At 34.9% G+C, this 21,653-nt stretch overlaps 1 protein-coding gene across 9 annotated transcripts in view; it reads right to left on the bottom strand.

The window, feature by feature from the left end:
- Fmr1 (synaptic functional regulator FMR1) overlaps positions 1-21,653 on the bottom strand; it is a 97,782-nt gene that overhangs the window by 21,876 nt on the left and 54,253 nt on the right. For 3 of the 9 annotated variants that reach the window (XM_069812948.1, XM_069812953.1, XM_069812951.1), the window contains 5 exons: positions 19,936-19,992; positions 18,977-19,120; positions 15,824-15,936; positions 9,696-9,847; positions 4,467-4,673 (listed from right to left, as the gene is read on the bottom strand). In XM_069812948.1, the coding sequence (XP_069669049.1) occupies positions 4,467-4,673; positions 9,696-9,847; positions 15,824-15,936; positions 18,977-19,120; positions 19,936-19,992 (673 nt within the window). Of the gene's footprint in view, positions 1-4,466; positions 4,674-5,128; positions 5,176-9,695; positions 9,848-15,823; positions 15,937-18,976; positions 19,121-19,935; positions 19,993-21,653 lie in introns of those variants that run through there. The other 6 variants (XM_069812950.1, XM_069812952.1, XM_069812956.1 and 3 more) reach the window with 4 other exon arrangements.

The following is a 21,653-nucleotide window of genomic DNA, read 5'->3' as shown; positions in this document are numbered from 1 at the left end:
TCTCTATCATCATACCCCACCTCCCTCAAATCCATTTTAATATTATCCTCCCATCTACGTCTCGGCCTCCCTAAAGGTCTTTTTCCCTCCGGTCTCCCAACTAACACTCTATATGCATTTCTGGATTCGCCCATACGTGCTACATGCCCTGCCCATCTCAAACGTCTGGATTTCAAGTTCAGAGATTGTTTAATACTAAGATTTATTGAAAATCATCTGTCAAGTGACGTTGATTACTGGGATCAGGATAAATGAAGTGGAATGCAACTGTTTTAATAAAAATGAAACTGAATCAACAAAGCCTTCTTGACCAGTAACCTTCCACAGAGTTCAATGAAGATTCCATAGTTGGCACAACTGATACCAAGAAAACAGTTAATAATAACACACTACTGCCATCTACTAGCGTAATACTTATAATGTTGAGATGGTACAAATTTGAAGACAGTTTTGTATTTTCGTAAGTCAATTAATATTTTATTGTACTGGACTACTTCGTTACTTCTAATCTTTATATACTTTCTTCTAATCATGTAATAGTCAATTAAATCCCACTCGAGTTTTGATTTTGTCTAGATAAATCAAAACCTCTAGTGAGATTACTGTTGATAAACTGTCCATGTCTGTAGTTTGTTTACTCAAAATTGGGGCAAAATGTGTAATTTCTTAAAGATCTCAATATCGCAAGAATATTATTAAGCTTGATAAACCATGTAGGTTCTTTGCTGGTAAATGTTCAACATGATGCCAATAAAAAAACTGAGGAATAAGAAGAACAGGTTTATTTAAATACACGTCAATCACCTTAGTAAACTTTCAAAGCAATTCTGTTCAACAAACAGCATACATTTGAGAATAAAAATTATGAAAATACATTAAGTTTACAGTGTAGTTATAAATGTAGTTATGGAAATGAGAATATAAAAGATGCTACGAAACTGTGAAGGTCTTCATATGTTTTTGACAGTAAGTGTATTGTAAATATAGTCTGTACAATTTTAGTGCCTATACATTCAATGTCCAGAATGCCTATAATTGCTGCATAAATTTTTTAAAACTAATTAAGAATTATTTATCACTCTTAGAGAATGTCTTTTACATGCTGAATTGGTGAAATTTAAAATAAAATTGTTATACATTTATGATTTCCTGCAATGCACACAATAAAAAAAATATTTTGAAACTTTACTGAGAAAGGTTAGACAAGGAAACTTTGACGAAAACAAATACCTGTAATTAATGTAGCAAACAGATAAAATGAAAAAAGTGTGGGAAATTTTATATCTAATGATTAGGAATAGGTATAAAAATGATAGAAGCAAATACCTGCAATTAATGTAGCAAATAGACAAAATGAAAAATGTGTAGGAAATTTTATATCTAATAATTAGGAACAGGTATGAAAATGCAATATGAAAGAATCTTCGGTAATAAATAAGCACACTGTTGGAAATACAAAAGACACATTTTGATTTTTGGATACTTTAAACAACAAATGTGCTAAACTAATGAACCTGAGATACATTACATTAGATAAACTGTTTATTATATAGACATTGCATGATACAGGTAAGAAAATTTAACTAAAGTTAGGGATGTTGATAATGATTACTTATAACAGAGTAATAATGCACACCATCATGAGGTAACTCTTTTTTTACAAAATATCTTCTGAGTTCATATCCCTAAAATTTTGTGGCATAATTTTGAATGACTTGCAGAGGCTGTAGATGATAAAGCCTGGGATATAGCAGCAGTCTAGTGTAATAACTTTTAATTTTAGCATTCACCACCTTTGTTATTTAAAGTATCCATTTTAGTCTTGAATATGTGTGTATATATATATATATATATATATATATATATATATATATATATATTATACATTAAATATACCATTTTGAGAGAAAATTTCAATGCATTCAGACTGTCACCATTTAAAGCCAATGGATTTTCCTAACATTAAATACGTGATAAGAATATTTAATTTGAGAACTACATTTGTATCTGAACTGTATATCCAACATTCACTTGTAGATTTAATGAAGTCAGGTCACTCACCATGTTTTCTGGATAAGGCATGCTATCATCTGTAACAATACTTTTCGTTTTGCAGTGTTAGATTTAGGGAGGCATATTACATGTGAATTGTTTCAAAGATGCTCACTATGTATCTTAATAATTTAAAATAGGAGAACATTCAAGATGGACAGTTTGCAACAAAACAAATTCTTCCTCAATGAACATGTGGGGAAACATGCTGGTTTTAAATTCAGATTCAGAGTTCAACCATCGAGGATCCTGAGATTTTCATGTTTTCTTACAAGTTTCTTTAGGGAAATTACTGTACATTATTTGGAAATGTTACAAATGCTTTTTCTGGATACATTTCTCTTCATCAATTTTGAAAATCATCTAAACATCCAAATGATGAATAACTTCTGCTTTTTAAATTTAAAAGTAGCAATAGTAGTGATGGCGATGGTAGTGGTGCTGGTGGTGGTAGTAGTAACAACAGATTGGTTTCTACAACCCTCAATATGTCAACCAACACCTTCCTGGATTCTTCAGTCTGGGAGTGCTGAATTCTAGTTCTGGGAGGAAGGTGTAAGGTAGAATTTATTACCCAGATGCAGTGGCGGCTTGTGAACTTGTGGATTGGGGGAGCTGCAGTAGATTTTGGTACATACAAATTTCACTGCTTGATATCATTACTAATAAGTATAGGACAAAAATAAATGCACTACATATCGAAAAATCAAAACTTCTTGACTTAGTTAGCAATCTACCAGTTCATTCTGAATTGTTTTAGAACTACCTTTAAACAGTGGCATGTTCCAAATGATTTTTGAGAGGCTCGTTTAGATTACTAACGAACTGTAGCAACCCACGAAATACACCAGGGTTCTTCGAATAGTTTTTTCATCATGTCCCCTAAGGGGAAGTTCATATTGGCCACAAAATCAGTATTTTAAAAATAATTTCATGATTTTTTCTCATTTCTTGATTATGTTTGAGAATGTTTGTTCTGTTCGTTTCACTTAGTTGCGCAGCAATGTTAGTTTTGCCTAACATTGCCAATGAAACAACATTTTTCAGGTGAGACAGCGAAGATTCCTGCTTTTTTATTTTTAGGGGCAAATGTCCTAAATCTGTCACACCAGTGACCATCTGTCTATGCAGTATCACCACCAAAGAGGAGGCAAGGAAAACAAAATACAGAATTTTTTTTGTTCACATCCACGTAACCACAAATGCTTAGCGTAAATTTCATTGTTATACTTCCTTACATACTGTATATGCGCTATTTCGGCTGGATGAAGCTTGAGTAAGATTTAAGTCGGGTAACAAACGACCATTTAATTTCACTTCATTACATCAATCTTCTCCGCAAGGGACAGTTGAGAAAAATAAAATTAATATTCTGTAATTCACACATACTCATGCTTGCACATTTGCACTGGTTAATTTACGGTACTAAGACGTCACACCAAAGCAATGTTCTAAAAGTGGAAAAGAAGTCTCTTTCGTATATTAAAAGGATTCTACTCGTGCAATCATTTTCAGTTAAGGCAAAAGAGAATATTAATTTCGTTATATTAACTCGATAAGATTCTACAACAGTAACTATGTGAAGAGAAAATAAAAATTTTGTCATTAAGTTTCAAGGGAATAGAGAATCCATTTGACGTAGCATTACAATAGCGATGTGGGAGTGGAGGAAAGATCTTCCCTTGTCGCCTGGCTCTACAAGCCACTGTAGCGAAATATGGGTTTTAAACAGTGGCAGTTTCCCTCTGCTTCCCTTCACCTCTCTACCCCCTGACCATGCAAGATATACTCTCTATGAGCTGTCCCACCCTGCAGATCCCAGGACGACTTTGAATGCAGTGTCAATTCCAATACAGTCGACGCGAAGAGAGGTTATGCATAAGATAATAGTACATATTCCCGGCCAGATGAAATATAAAGCAATTTACCAATAAACGCTGTAACAATTCTTCTAGAAATTAAAATAAATATTATTTTTATTTTCCTGTCAAAGCAGGGAGTGCTGCAGCTCCGCAGCTCTTATGGATGAGCCGTCCCTGCCCAGATGACAAAATGATAAATGGGGAATGAGGAGCAGAACAATCACATTTTTGTGTGGTGTCGAAACGGTCAGTTAATTTTGACTGAAGTATTCCCATTCAGGGATATGGTTCTTTCACATATCATACATCTGCGACAGGCTTTAAGTTTACCTCCTTCTAAAGAAAGTCACGTTAAGAATTTTTTATCATCTTTAAAAAATGCACTGTCTTTAATTGGGCCTGAAACCACAAATCAGATCTAACAACAGACATGACAATCACCAGGCCATCAAGGATCACAGTATTCAGCAATTATATCAATCGTCATATCAGCGACCCTAGATCCATCACTGCATGAGAAGTATTCAAGACTGCTAACACAGAATAACTCACCTCTATCCACACTTGAAACATCCTGACTGTCCATCACTGTATCTTCCTCATCTGTCATACGCCTGCGTTCGTCTCTGCGATGATCACGACGTAGTGGCTGACGTGAAGGATGTGTATTTGGCCGTGGTCCTGCTTGGTACTGGTGTTGTCTCGGAGGTAAATCCCTTACCCTCTCATCTGCAGTGTCTGGCGTTTGGTGACGGGAACCTGTGATGTAAGATAAGTAATATGGATGTGGGGTAAATAATGTGTCTAGTGCTATGGTACTAAGTATGTTACATTTCAAAATACATTCAATGCGTATGTATTTTATAACTACCATTCAAACATACACAACATAATTTTCTACTGGACATCCTTCTGGCTGTTTTAACACATAAATAAAGGTACTTTCACATAAAAATATAAGACTGTGATTTTTTCTACCTCCTTGCATTCCCATTAGAAGAGGAATTTCGATACTTTTCGAAACTAAAAATTTAAAGAAAGATATTGCAAGAAATACAATACCTTAATAAGTATGCCAGAAGCATGAAGTTATATAATTATTATAACTACGTAAGATATCTGAATGCATTTAAGTGGTACCTTCAGTTGCAAAAACATTAACATGGTTACCAAAGGCAATGGTTTGGAAGAAGTCTTCTACAGCCTGACAAGGAATGGAAGGGATGCATCTAGAAGGTCTTGTCCAAGAACACAGCTTGGCCTGTGAAGAGTCTAGAACATTACTGGTTTGTCATACTGAAGTTTCTCGGTTATTTATAAAATTGCCTTCAACATGTACTTAATAGAGTAGTACCATTAAGTGAATTAATTATTGCATATTGTTTGGATAATAGAACAAGATAATGTGAAACGTTAAACTGCCACTGGAATGTTAACAAATCCACTGTTGTCAAAACTGTGCAATGAATTGCTTGAAAAATTTCTGTGCTCAAAATTAATTTTTGGCATTTCCATAATTCTGTGGCATTTTTTTTTTTTAAATAGCATGTTCTTCACTGTTTATAATGTAAAGCAATGCATTTCAGAGACACGAAAATCTCAGTAATAATAAACTGAACAAAAGCCTGTTGCAATTACGATCATGTGAAGACAATTTAGGGCATGGAAAAGGATTTTAGGAAGTTGCAAGATGTTAGTTGACAGCTGGACTCGAACATACTTTTGGCATACCCTTTCAGGCTTCGAGTTTTCATAAAACTTTTCATGGCTTAATGGCACCACACCATGCAAACAAAGATGTAGTTAAACCATGCAGGAATTAAAAAGGTTAGTATTATTTGGCTCTTGTTTCCTTTCTTTTCCAAGCTGTAAAATATAAATTTGGATCCAAATCTTTCAATATATATGCTACTGGCTTTTGCACGTTTTGTTAATTTTGTGAAAGAACTTAGTCCCCAGCTGAAAGGGTAGCACAAGTTTCGAGTCTGAATTCTGCAACTCTGCAACAGAGGCCAACATTTAAATTAATAAGACACTCTGTAGATTTTTTAATCACTGTACAGTATTTTTTATTTTATTTCTTAGAAAATTTCTGTAAATAATAAAGAGGTACGATAATACGAAAAAATGCCCTCAAGTCCGTAAACTGGCAACATTTTTTGTCTGTTTTCTTTTTTTAGTTTCCTCATTTTCTTCTCTCACCCAGTCCTGAACAATTAATTACAATTATAACCAAGACGAAGTGGTTTCAGTACACATTCCTAGTTACCTCTATGTATAGACTGACTGGTCTAGACCAATCAAACGATCAACCAACCAATCAATCTTACAATCCTCGTCTTTCCATCATCTAACTAAAAAGCCATCTATAATTTATACCCTTCCAGCTTGGTTTCAGTTTCTTTCAAGTTTAGGGAGCAAAGTTTAGCCAGTGCAAAAAATTATATAGTAGAGGTCGGAAAAAAATCTTCACCAGTATGCATACCTCAACCATACAGATTCGTTTCTACAGATGATAACAAAACCTCAATGATTATTCACCTCTTAGCCGTACTCTGGTATTAATATGTACAACGAGTTAATTCCCTGAGAGTAAAAAGCACTAAGGTAAACATCTTCACATCTTTTGCAACAATAATTTCCAACCTGTCTTCTATTACACTTCCCTTTCAAAATTATGTGAAGGTTCATCTCCGACCTCTTGTCAAATGCAGTGTATTCTGAACAATGTACATAGATCAACTTTTTACACATGAAAACATATTAACAATCTGTCATTGTATCAGATCTAAACTTTGTAAGTTGAAAAGATTTCTGAACAATAAGAAAACCTCATACTCTCATGTCATCAAACAGAGTTTATACTGGAAACTTGACAATATTGTAATACGAATATTAACTTAAGTTTTAACAGTACTTTTCTGAACATTACAAAGAATAACAGTTGAATTTTAAACAAATTCACAGTTGGAGGAGGGAAAAACTATGTGATTTTTGTTTCTTAACATAATGTTACCATATCAAAACGTATCATGAAAATAACCATCCTCTTTCTGTATCAAATAAGAACTGAACACAATGTTTACAAATCCATGGCAATCTATTGTGAGTTACACTGCATTTGTCTTCTTTTTCTTATGTCGATATTACAAACATTATTATTAATATTATAAAGCCTACAATCGAGAATGAAGTGTTACAAGTCTGTATTTGGAATTGTGCAGCACATTTTCTAATCTTCCAGAAACCAACAGAGGAGTCATTACATATTAAAAGATTGTTCATAATATTTCAGTTATTATATTATGTAAAATACATAAAGTATAATTTATTAACTGTGATGCAAGAAATTTCTCTAATATGGAAAATAAAAACAGCAGTCACAATAAAAATGATACTGTTACTTAAATTTATTTTCAACTCAAAGAGGTGTCTGGATATGTTTCTACAGGTGAAACTGAATTCACAACACCTCCAAAATACTTGAGAAATATTTAATTTCTCATATAAAGAATCGTTGCCAATGATTTTTTTGCTTAGAAATCCTCCACAAAAATATGCTACACACTTCCGGATGTCATATGTCATCTAATATTATAGGCCAATACTTTTTCATATTGATAATCTAATACCTTTCAACAAAAACTGAACACACATACAGACAGAAGTAAGATAGAGTAATCCCTAGCAAGAACAGCATTATAAACAAGAAATCTTTTTTTGCTTTTAAATTTCCCTAAATTTTGTACCTTTCAGAGTACTTTCAAGTTTTAACATGGGAGTTGCAACATGAAGCATTGCAAAAATTTTAGCATTGATATTTGGCATAATCATCATGCGCCAAATGTGAATAAACCTTCGTCAATTGACAAAGGGCAAATATAGCAAACAGCTCCCACAAAAATTTTATTATTTGCTCTCGTGTATGAAGTGTGTACATCCATTTTTTACATGGACATTTTTAAATATTGGATTGATTCATCACGGAAAATAAAGGGAGCATACTACAACACTTTACAGGTAAGATTAAAATTATCTATAACCTCATTTCCAAGTTTTATATTTAAGACAGGTTTAAACTAACATCCCAATCACTGAACAAAACAAGAATAAAACAATAACAATCAGTCACAGAAATACAGTCCACTGTTAACTTTAACAGCAAATTCCACTGTCCATTTAACATAGCCTGCATGTTAAACAAAAAAGAACACAATTGTACTGCAAGTGAAATTAAATGGCATTAAAAATTTTATTGCATTAACACAGTCAAACCACAATCTACACAAGCCATGTCAGAAGTTCTATAATGAGGCAATGACATTTCATAGATTTTTCAGCACACCATGAATTAGCAGTTATTACAATTAAAGTATATAAATACTATTATTCGAGTATTTCAAATGCTATCTTAACCAACTTAACAGAGAATAAAAATAAAAGATGAAATGAGTAAATACTTGCTATTAGCTTTTATTTAAGCATACATTCTATAAAAGTCTCTGTTAAGCCAGTATATTATTTAGTGTTAAACCTGGATTTCTGCATCAGAAAGTTTCAAACAATTTACCTCCCCCCACAACATAATCAAAGCATTCATTTATATTAAATTATTTCCAATGTAGGCTAGTACCCAGTTCCAACACTAAATTTTGTATGCTGCAAAAACCTACAAAACATGATGGGACAGTATAAGACCACTAACATGTACGGCTGCACTTTGAATAAATTGTGTGGTAGAGCTGCACAAAATAAAAAAAAAAAAAGGTTACCTTGGTAAGCTTTAAAGAAATTATAATTTAATGCTTTAAGTTCTTGTGACAACATTATACAAATTGACCAAACCAATGTCATCATTTGAGAAGCATGGGAAAAATTGTTCTTGTTCCTATGTATTAAAAAGGGGGTGGGGAGGAGAGGGTTAAGAGGGTCATACACAATTTCCCCTCTTCACAATAAATTTCAACGTGATCGCAGCTCTGAAGAAATTAAAACTGAACAGAGCAATCTGTGTCATTTATATACCACACCAAGTGTTTGGGATATGCAAGGGTCTCTTTAACTCATGTTGCAAGCAACATTATGTTGTAGGGAAGTTTTTTTTTTTGCCATCTACTCTGCGTCACATCCTAATACTGTACTTATAACAATGACAAGAATTATTTGACAAGAATTTTTAATAGGCAGGAATCAATTAAGTGTTAAAACTCTTCTAATAGTTAATTTTTATCTCAACAAACTTAATTCAAAAGTCGTACGTATCTCAAAACTCATTGGATCCTGCCTATAAATAGTGCCATTACTTCAAGAGCCATAAGTCATAAGCCAGGGAAGTCAATATTACCCACAAGGCATACTGATCAGCGTTTGAAAATATATTCTCTTTTGCAAAGACAAATTCCTTCATTGTTACACCGAAACACCTGTGATCTGAAACCAATCTCACTTTACGTTTTTCCTTTGTCATTAGTTTTAAGTATACAATTCCATGTAAATTTTATGCTTCCGTGGATATTTTATGCAAGTCTTATTCTCTGATGTTAGGAGAGTGGTTATTTTGTCTCAACATCTTCAACTAGAGTTTCAAGCAAAGATCAGTGGATACCTTGTGATCAGGAGGATCGGTCCAGTATCGGGAGGGGGTCAGGAGCCATCACTTACGATCCTTATCCATTCCACCACCTCCTCCCTTACTGCCTCTCCCCCTATCGCCACTACCCCTACCCATTCGACCATTACCCCCCCGTCCACGGCTTGTTGATGGGCCTTGCCCCTTCTTACCCTCAACGCTGTTAATATAGTCTGTGATGGTATTACCGGCATTGAATCTGGCATCACCATGACGCCCGGGGCCTCCACGACCCCGCCCACGTCCTCTCATTGGGCCACCTCGGCCCCTGCTACTGCCTCCATCCATGTCTGAATTATAGCCCCTGAAATTAGAAAGAGTTTCCATTCGAATAAAAATAAACGCAAACACAATATAACAAATAAAAATGATAAAATGTTAAATATGTAATACGGTTAAAATGATTTATTATTATTTTATAAGGAGATCATACAGACAGAGAGGCAAGGATGATAAATATTCTTTGCTGTAACTTATGATTTAAATGAAGCAAATGTACATAGGTTGGTATGAAAGCAATACCTTCTATTTTTTTCTCAAAAACATTAATGCTAAAAAAAATTATGGTATTTACATGAAGTACAGCTGTATCTTTTATAACCATCCTATTATTTTTCTACAGTCACAATTTTCTATGTACTTGCATCAAATACCTTACTATAATAATACCGGACAGCTGTATACTAGTAGCACTGGCATGAGTGCAAAATATCGCGGACCTGACATCTAGCGGAGCGGGATAGAATTACGTCCACATATACAAATATTAACATAGCGGGATTCGGACTATTGTTTAAAACATGAGTTACTAATGTGGAATTATATATGAAACACTTAAGAAATGTTGAATAGTATTTAATGTAAAATTATTACCTTATATCAGAGCTGCATATTATGAGAATATTACATACTTCATATTACTTTCCGTAATTATTAATTGTTACATATTTTTTCTTTGCTTTAGTGAGACAAAATCAGATATGACATTAGGAATGAATTTACAATAATGCTTTATATACACATTGCTGACAACTGCAAAAATAAAAATGGTAGTATTCTGATGCTTGTAGTAATTATTAGTAAAGGCATGTAGACAACAATAAAACTTAATTTGCTAAAACCTTAAAATTTCCTATATATTTTAACTTCTATTCATTTATTAGGCCTAAATAAAAAGCTAATTTTTATTGTTCTATCAACATAGAGACAAAGGCATTAGGCCTAATAACGAATTTTGACGCACCTTTCATGAACTGTCGGAAATCGAAAGTACGATTTGGAGCAATTTGTAATGCTGCAATTGTCACAATTATAAACAGCACACATACACCTGACATTTTAACACAGTACTAATTACTAAAACTATTAACTAGCCCAGCAACAATATACATTGCAGTTGATTACAGCTTGTTTCGCGAGTATCTCCACACCAGCAGGTAGGTAGCAGCACCAGCGTCGTTTGCACGCAAAACTGCTAGCTGTCCGGTATTATTATAGTAAGTTATTTGCTTGCATCATCTGTGAATAAGATCCTGTATTCCAACCCAGTAAAATTCCTTACTGCGGTTCTAGAGGTCATCACGAATACAACAATTTTTGCAACATAATGACCACAAGGAGTCACAAAGGTGACAATCATAAGATGTCAGAACTGGACTATACGAAGAATAACGGAAGAACAGAACATCCCCATTATTGTAATTGTTTCCTTTATGTGCAAAGTGGTGTGAGGTTTTGCACTGTTGGGGAAAGCAGGACGTAGTTCAAGTTTCTGATGGGTCAAACCCTATGAATGAGTTTTCGACTTTTTTTAACATTTCCATACATTGCTCTGAGTTCATTGTGGTGCCTCTTTATATGAAGTCCAAAAACAGCACTCCAGCGTTGTCCCAGGACACTGTTGCCACTCACAGAAGGCACTATTTCCAATTTTCTTCTTGTATCTTAAAGTCTTGTGGTGCCATTTCGACTATCTCTATCTCTTCATCTTAAGGTGGACCAAGATTTTGTCTCTTGTGACGATGTATGAAGAAAAGTTTCTCCCTTGTTTTCAGTGTGTCCCTGAAGTTTCTAACTTTTCGGGCTTTTTTGTGCTTGCCCCTCAGCATTTTCGAGAGCCACTTAATGATGCTTCTAACAGCCGGTTTTCTGATGTTTACTGCACCATAAGGGCTCATACATGGTAAGACTGTATGGGCGAAAAGTATCAAGGCTTTTGGCCTTGAGACCCATACCAGGACTGCTTGAAATGTTCCAACTGCAGCACTCTCCAAATCAAGTGGGAGAAAAAGTAAACATAGAAACAAATAACACTGCGAGCATCAACGTTTCATTGTTACGTTATGCAGTTCTCTGTAGTGAAATAGTGGCAAGCTATAAAAGTTTAGATTCAAGTAACTATTCTCATGCATTTTTCTTAGAAGTGTATAAATCTTTTCATGCTTATGGAAAATCAAATAAGTTATAACAGTGTTCCGCAACCTTTTTCTACTCACAGCACACCCTAGACAGGCCTAGACTCAACACGGCACACCAAAATGTTAATCCCCTCAAAAATATGTCACTCTCCTAATATAATTACATAATGTAATCAAATTTACTATTATTATCGTTATTATTATTATTATTATTATTATTATTAAACAAAAACCGACTCTTGCATTTATTAACAATTTATGAACTTTAATTCACTGTAAAAAGTACACATTTGTATTACTAATAGGAAAGTAAATAACTCTACTCATACTTTCAATGTGATACTTGGGCCTGCTTAGCTGCACATGCGTGGCTGCCCCACAGTAGATTCGTTAACAGTGCAAGCCTAATTTCTTCATCGATGGATTTGAGTCTCTCCCTCTTTAATGTTTTAATTTCCGTTAACGTTGAGAAGCCCAGTTCACACATATATTATGTAGTTGAAAATGGCAATAACATATTAGCTGTCATCTCAGAGATAGCTGGGTATTCACTCCTTATTGACAATCAAAATGTTTCCAAAGGCACTTCGAGAAGTTCTAATTTCAATGTTCTTATGTAGGAGGAGTGTAGTATGCTCTGATCCCATTTCCTGACAGAAAAAAGCAGCATATTTAGGGACCGCGATTTGATGAAGTTCACGACTTTTACTAGGCCTACTACGTCCATCACAATTTTCAGAGGAGATGGCAAAACAATGGCTTCGCGGTGAATGAGACAATGGTCGCCTGTAAGTTATGATATAGGCCTACTTCACATACCTTAGCCATGAATTCTTTCACTCGGCCTGTCATAGAAGTGGCTCCATCTCTAAAACACTAATGCAATCCTCCAATGTTAATTCATTACGAACCACATATTCATTAGTTGTACGAAACATTTCTTCACCGGTTGCTTGTTCGGGCAGTTTGCACAAAAAAATTGCAATTACATCCCCATCAATGTACTGAATGTAGGAAAGAAGTTGTGCATGACCACTAATATCAGTGGACTCGTTGATCTGAAGTGAGAACTTCTGACTGCTCTTTATTTTATCCTTCATAATGTCTTGAATGTCATTGGCCATGTCATTAACTGGGCGGTTGATCGTGTCAGCAGAGAGAGGAATTTAATTTTAATTGATTTTATTAATTTCTTACAATAATAGGTAAAAGTTCGCGTGACACCTTTCATCTTGCGGAGACACACCGGTTGTGGAACACTGAGTTATAACACATTTAAGCCAAACTACAGACATACTATTTAAAAACAGTGCTAAGAAATAGCAAACAAATGAGCGCAGAACCATGGAGGAATTCTATTTCTCGAGTATCCCTCCTGGAGGTAAGTCTGCACAGACTTGCCTTCAGGTAAGTCTTTGTGTGTATGGGGTCCTATATAGTGTGCATGTTGTGATGTGGCAGTCCTCTCTTTGATGAATGCGCTATTTTACTCTTATTTTCTAGCACTGCTATTACTGACTGGCCACTTCAAAGTCTGTCAATGATGTTTGTTTCTCCACTCCTGAAGGATCTCATCCAAAGTATGACTATACTAATACTAATGGTCACATCTGGGATTATTTTAATCCATTTTGTTTCTTGCTTCCCAGCAGAGAGTGCTCAGATATGGTTTGTTGCATCTCTTTCTTAAGTTTGGTACATTGGAGAAATAATGATATTATCTCCATACAAATTTATAATGATACTGTCACTCAGTCAAATTCACAACCTTATGCACCACTAGATTTGAAATGAAAGAAATAGAAATTATTACTTTTGTATGAATTCTCGTATGTGCATGGGGAGAAGATAGAAAGAGGTATATGAGGTAAGTCTCCTGTGCTGCCTACATTTAAGACATTATTATTTAGATTTTGAACTTTAAACCAGCTGTGAAAGTCATTATGACGCACAGTATGCCAAAAATTATAGATAATAGTAATACAAATGTATGCACGAAGTGCATCCAAAAAGTAAGTTTCCCTATTTTTAAAAAAAAAAGAACACACACTTTCAGGAAAACATTTATTGGCAACAGGTACAGCAATGTTTCAGCTATTTTTCAACATAGCCACCATCAGAATTGAGGCACTTGTCGTATTGTGGGATCAACTTTTGTATCCCTCTGTCGTAAAACTCTGCTGCCTGTGAATGGAACCAGCATGTGACAGACATCTTCAGCTCTTCGTCGTTGCCAAAATGCTCACCGGAGACAGGAATTTCTTGAGGTGCAAGAAAACGTAAAAATCGCTGGGAGCAAGATCAGGACTGTAGGGTGAATAATCAAACAACTCCCAGCCAAATTCCGTCAAAACAGCTGCTGTGCACCGAGCCGTATGTGGACGAGCATTGTCATGGAGGAGCACAACACCTGCTGTAAGCATTCCACGCCTCTTGTTTTGAATGGCACGTCGCAATTTTCGCAGTGTTTTACAGTAACGGTCAACGTTCACTGTTTCACCTCTTGGAAGGAAGTCAATGAGCAGAATGCCCTTCCTGTCCCAGAACACCGTGCACATCACTTTCCGTACCGACAGCGTCTGTTTGAATTTCGTCCTGACCGGAGATCCACTATGCCGCCAATGCATTGACTGCTGCTTGGTTTCCGGGGTGAAGTGCGAAATCCAAGTCTCATCGCCCGTGACGATCCTGTCGAGGAACTCGTCGCCGTCATCGTGATACCGTTGCAGAAATGTCAGTGCTGCTCCTAAACGTTGCATTTTGTGTTCGGGTGTCAGGTTTTCGGCACCCACCAGGCACACACTTTTTTGAACAGCAGGTGCTTAGTGACAATCTCATGCAACAAGGATCGCGATATCTGCGGAAAATGGCTGCTCAGCTCCGTAATCGTGAAGCGACGGTTCTCCATGATGCACTGCCGCACCAGGTCAACACGATCGTCATTGATGAGGGGCGGTCGCCCACTGTGCTCTTCATCATGGACACTTTGACGACCTTCGGAAAGCTGCCTACATCAGCGACGCACCATCTGCTTACTCATGATGTTCGGCCCACAGACCTGACAGAGCTGCCGATGAATTTCAATTGGCGCAATGCATTGTGAATTAAAGAACTTTATCACCAACCGAACCTCGCAGGCAGCGGGAGAAGAAATAGGAGCTTCCATTTCGGACCACTGCTGCCACGCTACTGGCACCAGGCGGGACCTGTCCGGCTGGCATATGATAGATACGTCATAGATCTGTTACGCATGCGCAATTGACACAGCTAATTACGTTTACTTTCAAGGGGAAAAAATCGGGAAACTTTACTTTCTGGATGCGCCTCGTACATCAGAAAACAAAATTTAGGCTACATAAAGCCATTATTAGAAGTATTCTCTGCTATGCAAGTGAAACATGGACACTAACAAAGGAAATAGAAATTAGACTGGGGGTGTTGAGCAAAAGATCCTTAGAATTGTTGGACCAATATTAGAAAACTCAGTGGACAATACGATATAACCGTGAGCTGTATCCACAATACAGAAGTCTAGATATTGTCTAACATATTAAATTGAAAAGACTGGAATAAACTGGACATGTCTACAGGATGCAAGAATAAAGAGTACCAAGGAGATATATGGAAGGAAGAATATATGGGATTAGGTCAGCTGGAAGACCCAAGAACAAATGGATGGATGCAGCGACAATTGACTCCAGGAATTTCCTGGAAACTGCAGCATGGAGAATAGCACATGACAGAAAGAAATGGAAGAAGAAAATAGAGGAGGCTAGGGCCTGACATTGGGCTGTTATGTAGCAGTAGCAGTAATATAAATGTATATGAATATTTATAACACTAATGGGTAGTAAACTTCTTACCTGTCATTGCGCCTTTGAATTGGAAAATTTTGCATTGAGCCCATTGTGGAACCATGTATACTGCGTAGCTGCTGATCGATTTCTAATTTTTCTTGCCGTAACGCTTCTACTTCCTATAAGTGAGAACAATGGAAAAGTACATCAAGTTATGAGAATCACAATTTATGAGCCTTAAAACTTTCAGAGAATTATAAATAAGTTATACTATAAACATAATCAGATATTTATTTATCCATGCAGATTACTGATAAGGGAAAATCCATTTTTCTAAATAAGTAATTATTCCCTCAACTGTAAATTATATTAAGTTACGTTACATTGAGGTGAGGGGTAAGTCTCTATGTATGTCAGTCTTTTAGCTTGTAACATGTACACTATTTTTCATTTTTGTGTGAACATCATTTGTATTGCTACAATCAATGCTTTTGTTTATTGATTTGTGACATCATTCTATTCTAGCAATTATGTACACCAGATCTGAAAGTCTTTCTCTCCTATCTATCCTTTTCTCATCCTTTTTTCTTATTTGTCCAAGCAGCTTCCTAATAGCAGAGTCAAATTATGGCGCATAAAACCTACAGTTTCTTTTGGTCTCTGGCCAGGTGGAATAGCATAAATAAGTAGCATTAACCTTTTGGGAATGTCATGTATCTCATTTATAAATGTGTGAAATTATAGAATTAAATTGTTGTATTTATAGCAAAATATGAGGGGTAAATTATAATAAGATACTGTATATATGGTAACGGACATACCTAATCAATATTACAACATTATGTTAAATAATAATTTCAATTATGTTGCCAAAAGACAAAAACAAACAAAAACCATAAAACTGCAAAAAGAAAATGAAACGACTCTAGAATATATAACAAGTCTCTTAAAACATGCCGTAACATTGCAAGAAATCATGGCCAACTGCGCAAAAAGTCTGATCCACAGCCCTTTGATCCTCTCATTCATCCTTTGCACTTCAGTACAATACTCTGATATGATGAAATGATATTGAAATAGACATTTCCCTAGAAAAACTATTGTAATCAATTTACCATGCATTTTGGTGCAAGAAGAATCACTTTTTTACTGCTATCGAATTATATTATGGTGAAAGGAAAGGAATGTAATGTTACTTAAACAAATTAACAATGAAATCACGTATGACTCCTCTTTTTTTTCCTCCAGCTCAACACAGAATAGTCAGTAATGCTAGAATAATTTTTTTACCAGTATTCTAGAGTCTAGCCAAAGATAATGTGCATAGTTATATGCTGAGGATGACCCATTTTGCTATAATAGTATAAACATTGAATGAATGCAGTTGGCCATGAATTCAATGGAAACAGCAATTATTTTAATTTAAAAATCAACAATCGAAATATTACAAACAGCACAAAAACAATATCCATTTCCATGTAAGAGAGGATCAGAGCTATACTTCAGTCCACATGCTCTGTAGCAGACAAAAGGAAAGCTTAATACTGCACATGAGTTCCTGACCATATCCTGAAGATTGAAACAAAATCTAAATGATTTACTCGAATTTAAAAAAAAAAAGATTACACATTCTTCGAAATCCCTCATATTTTACTGAAAATACAATTTATCGTGGTAATATCTATTCTTCCTCTTCATTCTTCAGTTTTTCCATGCCACATTTCTTTGTCACATGTCTTACTCTCATCTTCTTCGGATGAATATCTACTTCACCTAACAGCAGGACATGATCTGAGTCAATATCCGCTCCTGGTAGAATCTTTGCATTTTTTAAGCAATTTCGAAATCTTTCCTGTACCAGTATATACTCTGATATCTCTTTTCGTACAGTAAACTAACAATTATCAGCATCCAACTTATCAGATTTTGCGAATTTTCCATCTACAATTTTTTATATTTTTGTTTTTGTTAAATCAATCAATCAATCAATCAATCAATCAATCAATCAATCAATCAATCAATCAATCAATCAATCAATCAATCAATCAATCAATCAATCAATCAATCAATCAATCAATCAATCTTCTTAATGTATCCAGCTGTTTGCCGACAACATAAAGTCCACTATAGTCTATTCAGTTGTTGTTTTTCACGAGAAATGAGGGGTATTTTGATTGGTGTTCATTATAGATGCCTGTTGCTAGTAGCCAGAGTTGGGGTGTAGTCAATATATACTGCAGGGCTGTGTCTTCTGCAACTGGTACTGATGATTTTAATTTACTTCTTTTGTGGTTTATGGATGGACAGTATAGAAGAATGTGTTCCAGATCTTCATCATGATTATTACACCACAGACAAGTAGGATTATCAGAAATGTGAAATCTGTGTAGGTACAATTGTGACCTGTTCTGGCTCTTGTTAAAAATGTTTGAACATGTCTGGGCAAGTTTTTGTACATTTCCAGGTCATTTGGTTTCTTTTGTACAGACTGTAAAATTTTTCCTTTGTCAGAAGAGAGCCAATTGTTGATCCATAGGTTTGTAAAATGAGACTTTACTGAAGCAAAAGCACTGGATAGAGATATCACTTGAAGAGGTCTTGGTTGCAAATATGTTGCCTGTTTTGCAATATTACCGACTTTCTCGTTTCCAGGTATACCACAATGATTAGGTATCCATTGAAATGTTATTTCCTTTTGGAGTTCTTTTAGTTTACTTAGTTGTTTCTGAATTGGAATAATTCTATGTGCATATAGGTTTGGTACATATTTTGTTTTTGTTAAAAAATGAAGACAATGGAACAACAAATGTTCTGTTGTGATAGAACTTACCATGTTTCTCTACGCAATTATCTTCCCATCCTCTATTCCGTTTCAAAAGCACCTTTCCTCCAAGAGTTTAGACCAATTTATTGTACGAATTAAAAGAAATGGTGTCAGTATGAAAGTATTGTTAAAGCCTCCTTCCCAATCTATACACATTAATTTAAAAACATATTGGCGGATGTTATTATTTTGTGTTTTGTATACTGCAACTGACATTACTATAGGAGAGAGAGAAACAGCATAAAAAATGCAAATGAGTTGTAACAATTTCTGATAAAATTAAGGGTTCTTGATTATTCCGTGTTTTTAGTTTACACATACATTTTTGGATTCCTACTAATTATGATAATAGTGAATTTTATATAAAATGAATTGCAAAGTTTAAGATGACTCACCTTTAAATGTGCTAGATGATATTCCAAAAGAACTTTTGCATTAGCTATGCTTTCTACAGTACCTACAAACACAAAAGGAACTTGACCCTCTTCTCGAGGGATTGTTGGTTGCGGCTCATTATCTCCTTCAATTTTAACCCGCACCTAAAACAAAATATTTCATATCAATACAATTTCTTGTACTCTATTGAGGACATAAAATCAATTACAGATATAAGAATTCTAGATGATTTAAAAATGCAGGATTTAACCAAAAATTGTAGATTAAATTGACACATAATGTCGAGAGGACAGAGAATGTCAGAGCTTCAAAACTTATTTCAAAAGATATTTTATGATAACCCACAAAATGATGGATTGAGACTGCACCCAGAGACCAGGTGGTCTAAAGTGTGGGATGATGATGAAATAGAAGAGGATGACTATTGTACTGTTAATGTCATAAATAATGATTTTTAATTAATTTTTTAAAATATAAAAATTATGTGCTCTAATTTCTATAGTCATTACATGCACAAAAGTCAGAAAAATTTAACCTACAATCCAAATGGAAAAACTTCAAATCATCAGTATTCAAATGAAAATACTTGGAGTAGTTTAATACAGTAAAATCCCTTTTTAACAAATCTCTGGAGACCAATTATCTTTCCCTTAAGCATAGTGTTTGCCTGAACTTTGAAGAATTTGGACAAAAGATTGTTTCAGTTCTTTATTTTTCAGCATTTTACTATGTATAAAATACTCCTTGCAAGACAATTCTTATCTGAATTAGATAAAATTTCTTAGAATGTAATATAAATCAAAGCTTAGAAGTTGCGGAATTTTTATAACCCATAGAGTTTTAGTTTTTAGTATAAATTTTGACAGGTTGAATTACAGTAATATGCAATTTTTTTAAAAATAGCTTATAGCAATAAAATTAAAAGTTGAAAAATTTGTGTAGAGTAAATTATACATACAGTGGAATCCCTCATATCTGGCACCAAATTACTGGCAATTCCAAAACGACGGCACCTCTGAAAAAGAATAAGAAGTAGCAATCTACATTTTTTAATGAGGTGCCTAAAGCTATCACTGCTAGATGGCAGTATTATCGATATGCGCAAAAACAAAACAAAGAAAGCCATCTAGACTGCTAACTTCGCATTGGGAACTAAGGCTGAAAGAGGCAAGAACCTGTGTTGTTCTACAGATTTCTATTCTGTTCTAAATGTATGTGCAGTAGCCTACAGACATTGAGTGTGATAATATCACAAAATAATATTATGTGAAGGTTTTGGATAAACAAACACCTATTACGTGAGTAATATGTACTTTCTTGCCCATTTAACAAATGACGGAAAAGCTAATTCACAGCCTTGGTCCCTAAAGCTTTCATGAGAGCCAGTTAGCAATCTGAGTAGGTCTGAAAACAGCAATTGCAAGATGGTGGCACCTCTATACAAGTGTACCAATATGTCTCTAAATAAGCTATAAATATTTTCCAATTAATTGGCAAAACTTATCTGGCACTGGCTTTGTCCTGTAGTTGCCAGATACGAGGGATTCTACTATAAAATATTAAAACCCAGAGAAATTTTTTGTTTATACACATGTGATATGTATTTGTGCAAAATTTCAGCTCAGATTAAAACTGATAAACAAGAGACTTTTCATATGCATTAGTAATGAAAAGGAATAAATGCTAATAACATGAGAAACAATAAATCTACATAGTCCAAATTTGATACAGAGTATACAGAGTACTAGGGCCCGGATGTTATGACCTAAAAATGTTTGAAATATGCAAACCTTTATGACTTAAAATTGGCTAAAATATGACTAATAATACGACCTAAAAACAAAATTTTTGGACACATTTTCAAAATCTTACCTTTGTTATATTAAAATTTTATGAATACTTTAAAAACCTAACACATTAATAAATAATAATATTAATATTTATCAATAATAATTGCCACATAAGCAGCTATGGTGCTGGTGAATACCCATTTTATTATTGTGCAACATTTGCTCTTGCATTACATTAACCTCAGGGAAGAATTGAGGCGGTAGCCGGAAAAGGGGCCCATGGGTCTATAGGCCCTTTTTCGGGAGAATGTTTAATTCGATTCTCCTTGTTAAAATCTACTTGCTTACGAAGTTTCGTTTCAATATCTTGTAAACAGAGGGCAGGGTAGCTAATTGAATGAAGCCATGCACTCTTGCGTAGTTGTGAAATGCAGCAAACATCAACACAGCCAGCTTGAGGCAGGCACTGAAGGCAGTATAATTGTGTTGCATGTAGCAGTTGTGATCTGTGTGCGATCTGAATTGTTTCAAAATGTAAAGAAATGGACATAAACGAAACAAGAGGAGAGAGGACATGAAAATGAACTTGAAACGAGACAGAAAAATGAATAAACAACATATTACGTATGTAACTTGTAAAGGTACTGTTGTTGAAGGTAAGTTTTTGCACCCATTACCTCTACTGCCAGAAGGAATGTTTCTCCAAGTTCACTGCTGATGAACAAGAAGATCTCTTCGAAATATTTTACAGTGGGCAAACAAAGTTACTGCAGGATGTTACAGTGGCAGGCTTGTTACAAAAAAATCTACTAGCCGTAAATGTAACTTAAAATCCAAAAGTAAGTCGTGAAAATAAATGGAGATATTCTCTGCGTCGAAGCGGGTT

The sequence above is a fragment of the Periplaneta americana genome, chromosome 16, assembly GCF_040183065.1.
Source record: "Periplaneta americana isolate PAMFEO1 chromosome 16, P.americana_PAMFEO1_priV1, whole genome shotgun sequence".
Classification (NCBI taxonomy): Eukaryota; Metazoa; Arthropoda; class Insecta; order Blattodea; family Blattidae; genus Periplaneta; species Periplaneta americana.
This window is presented reverse-complemented; position numbering and strand designations above follow the sequence as displayed.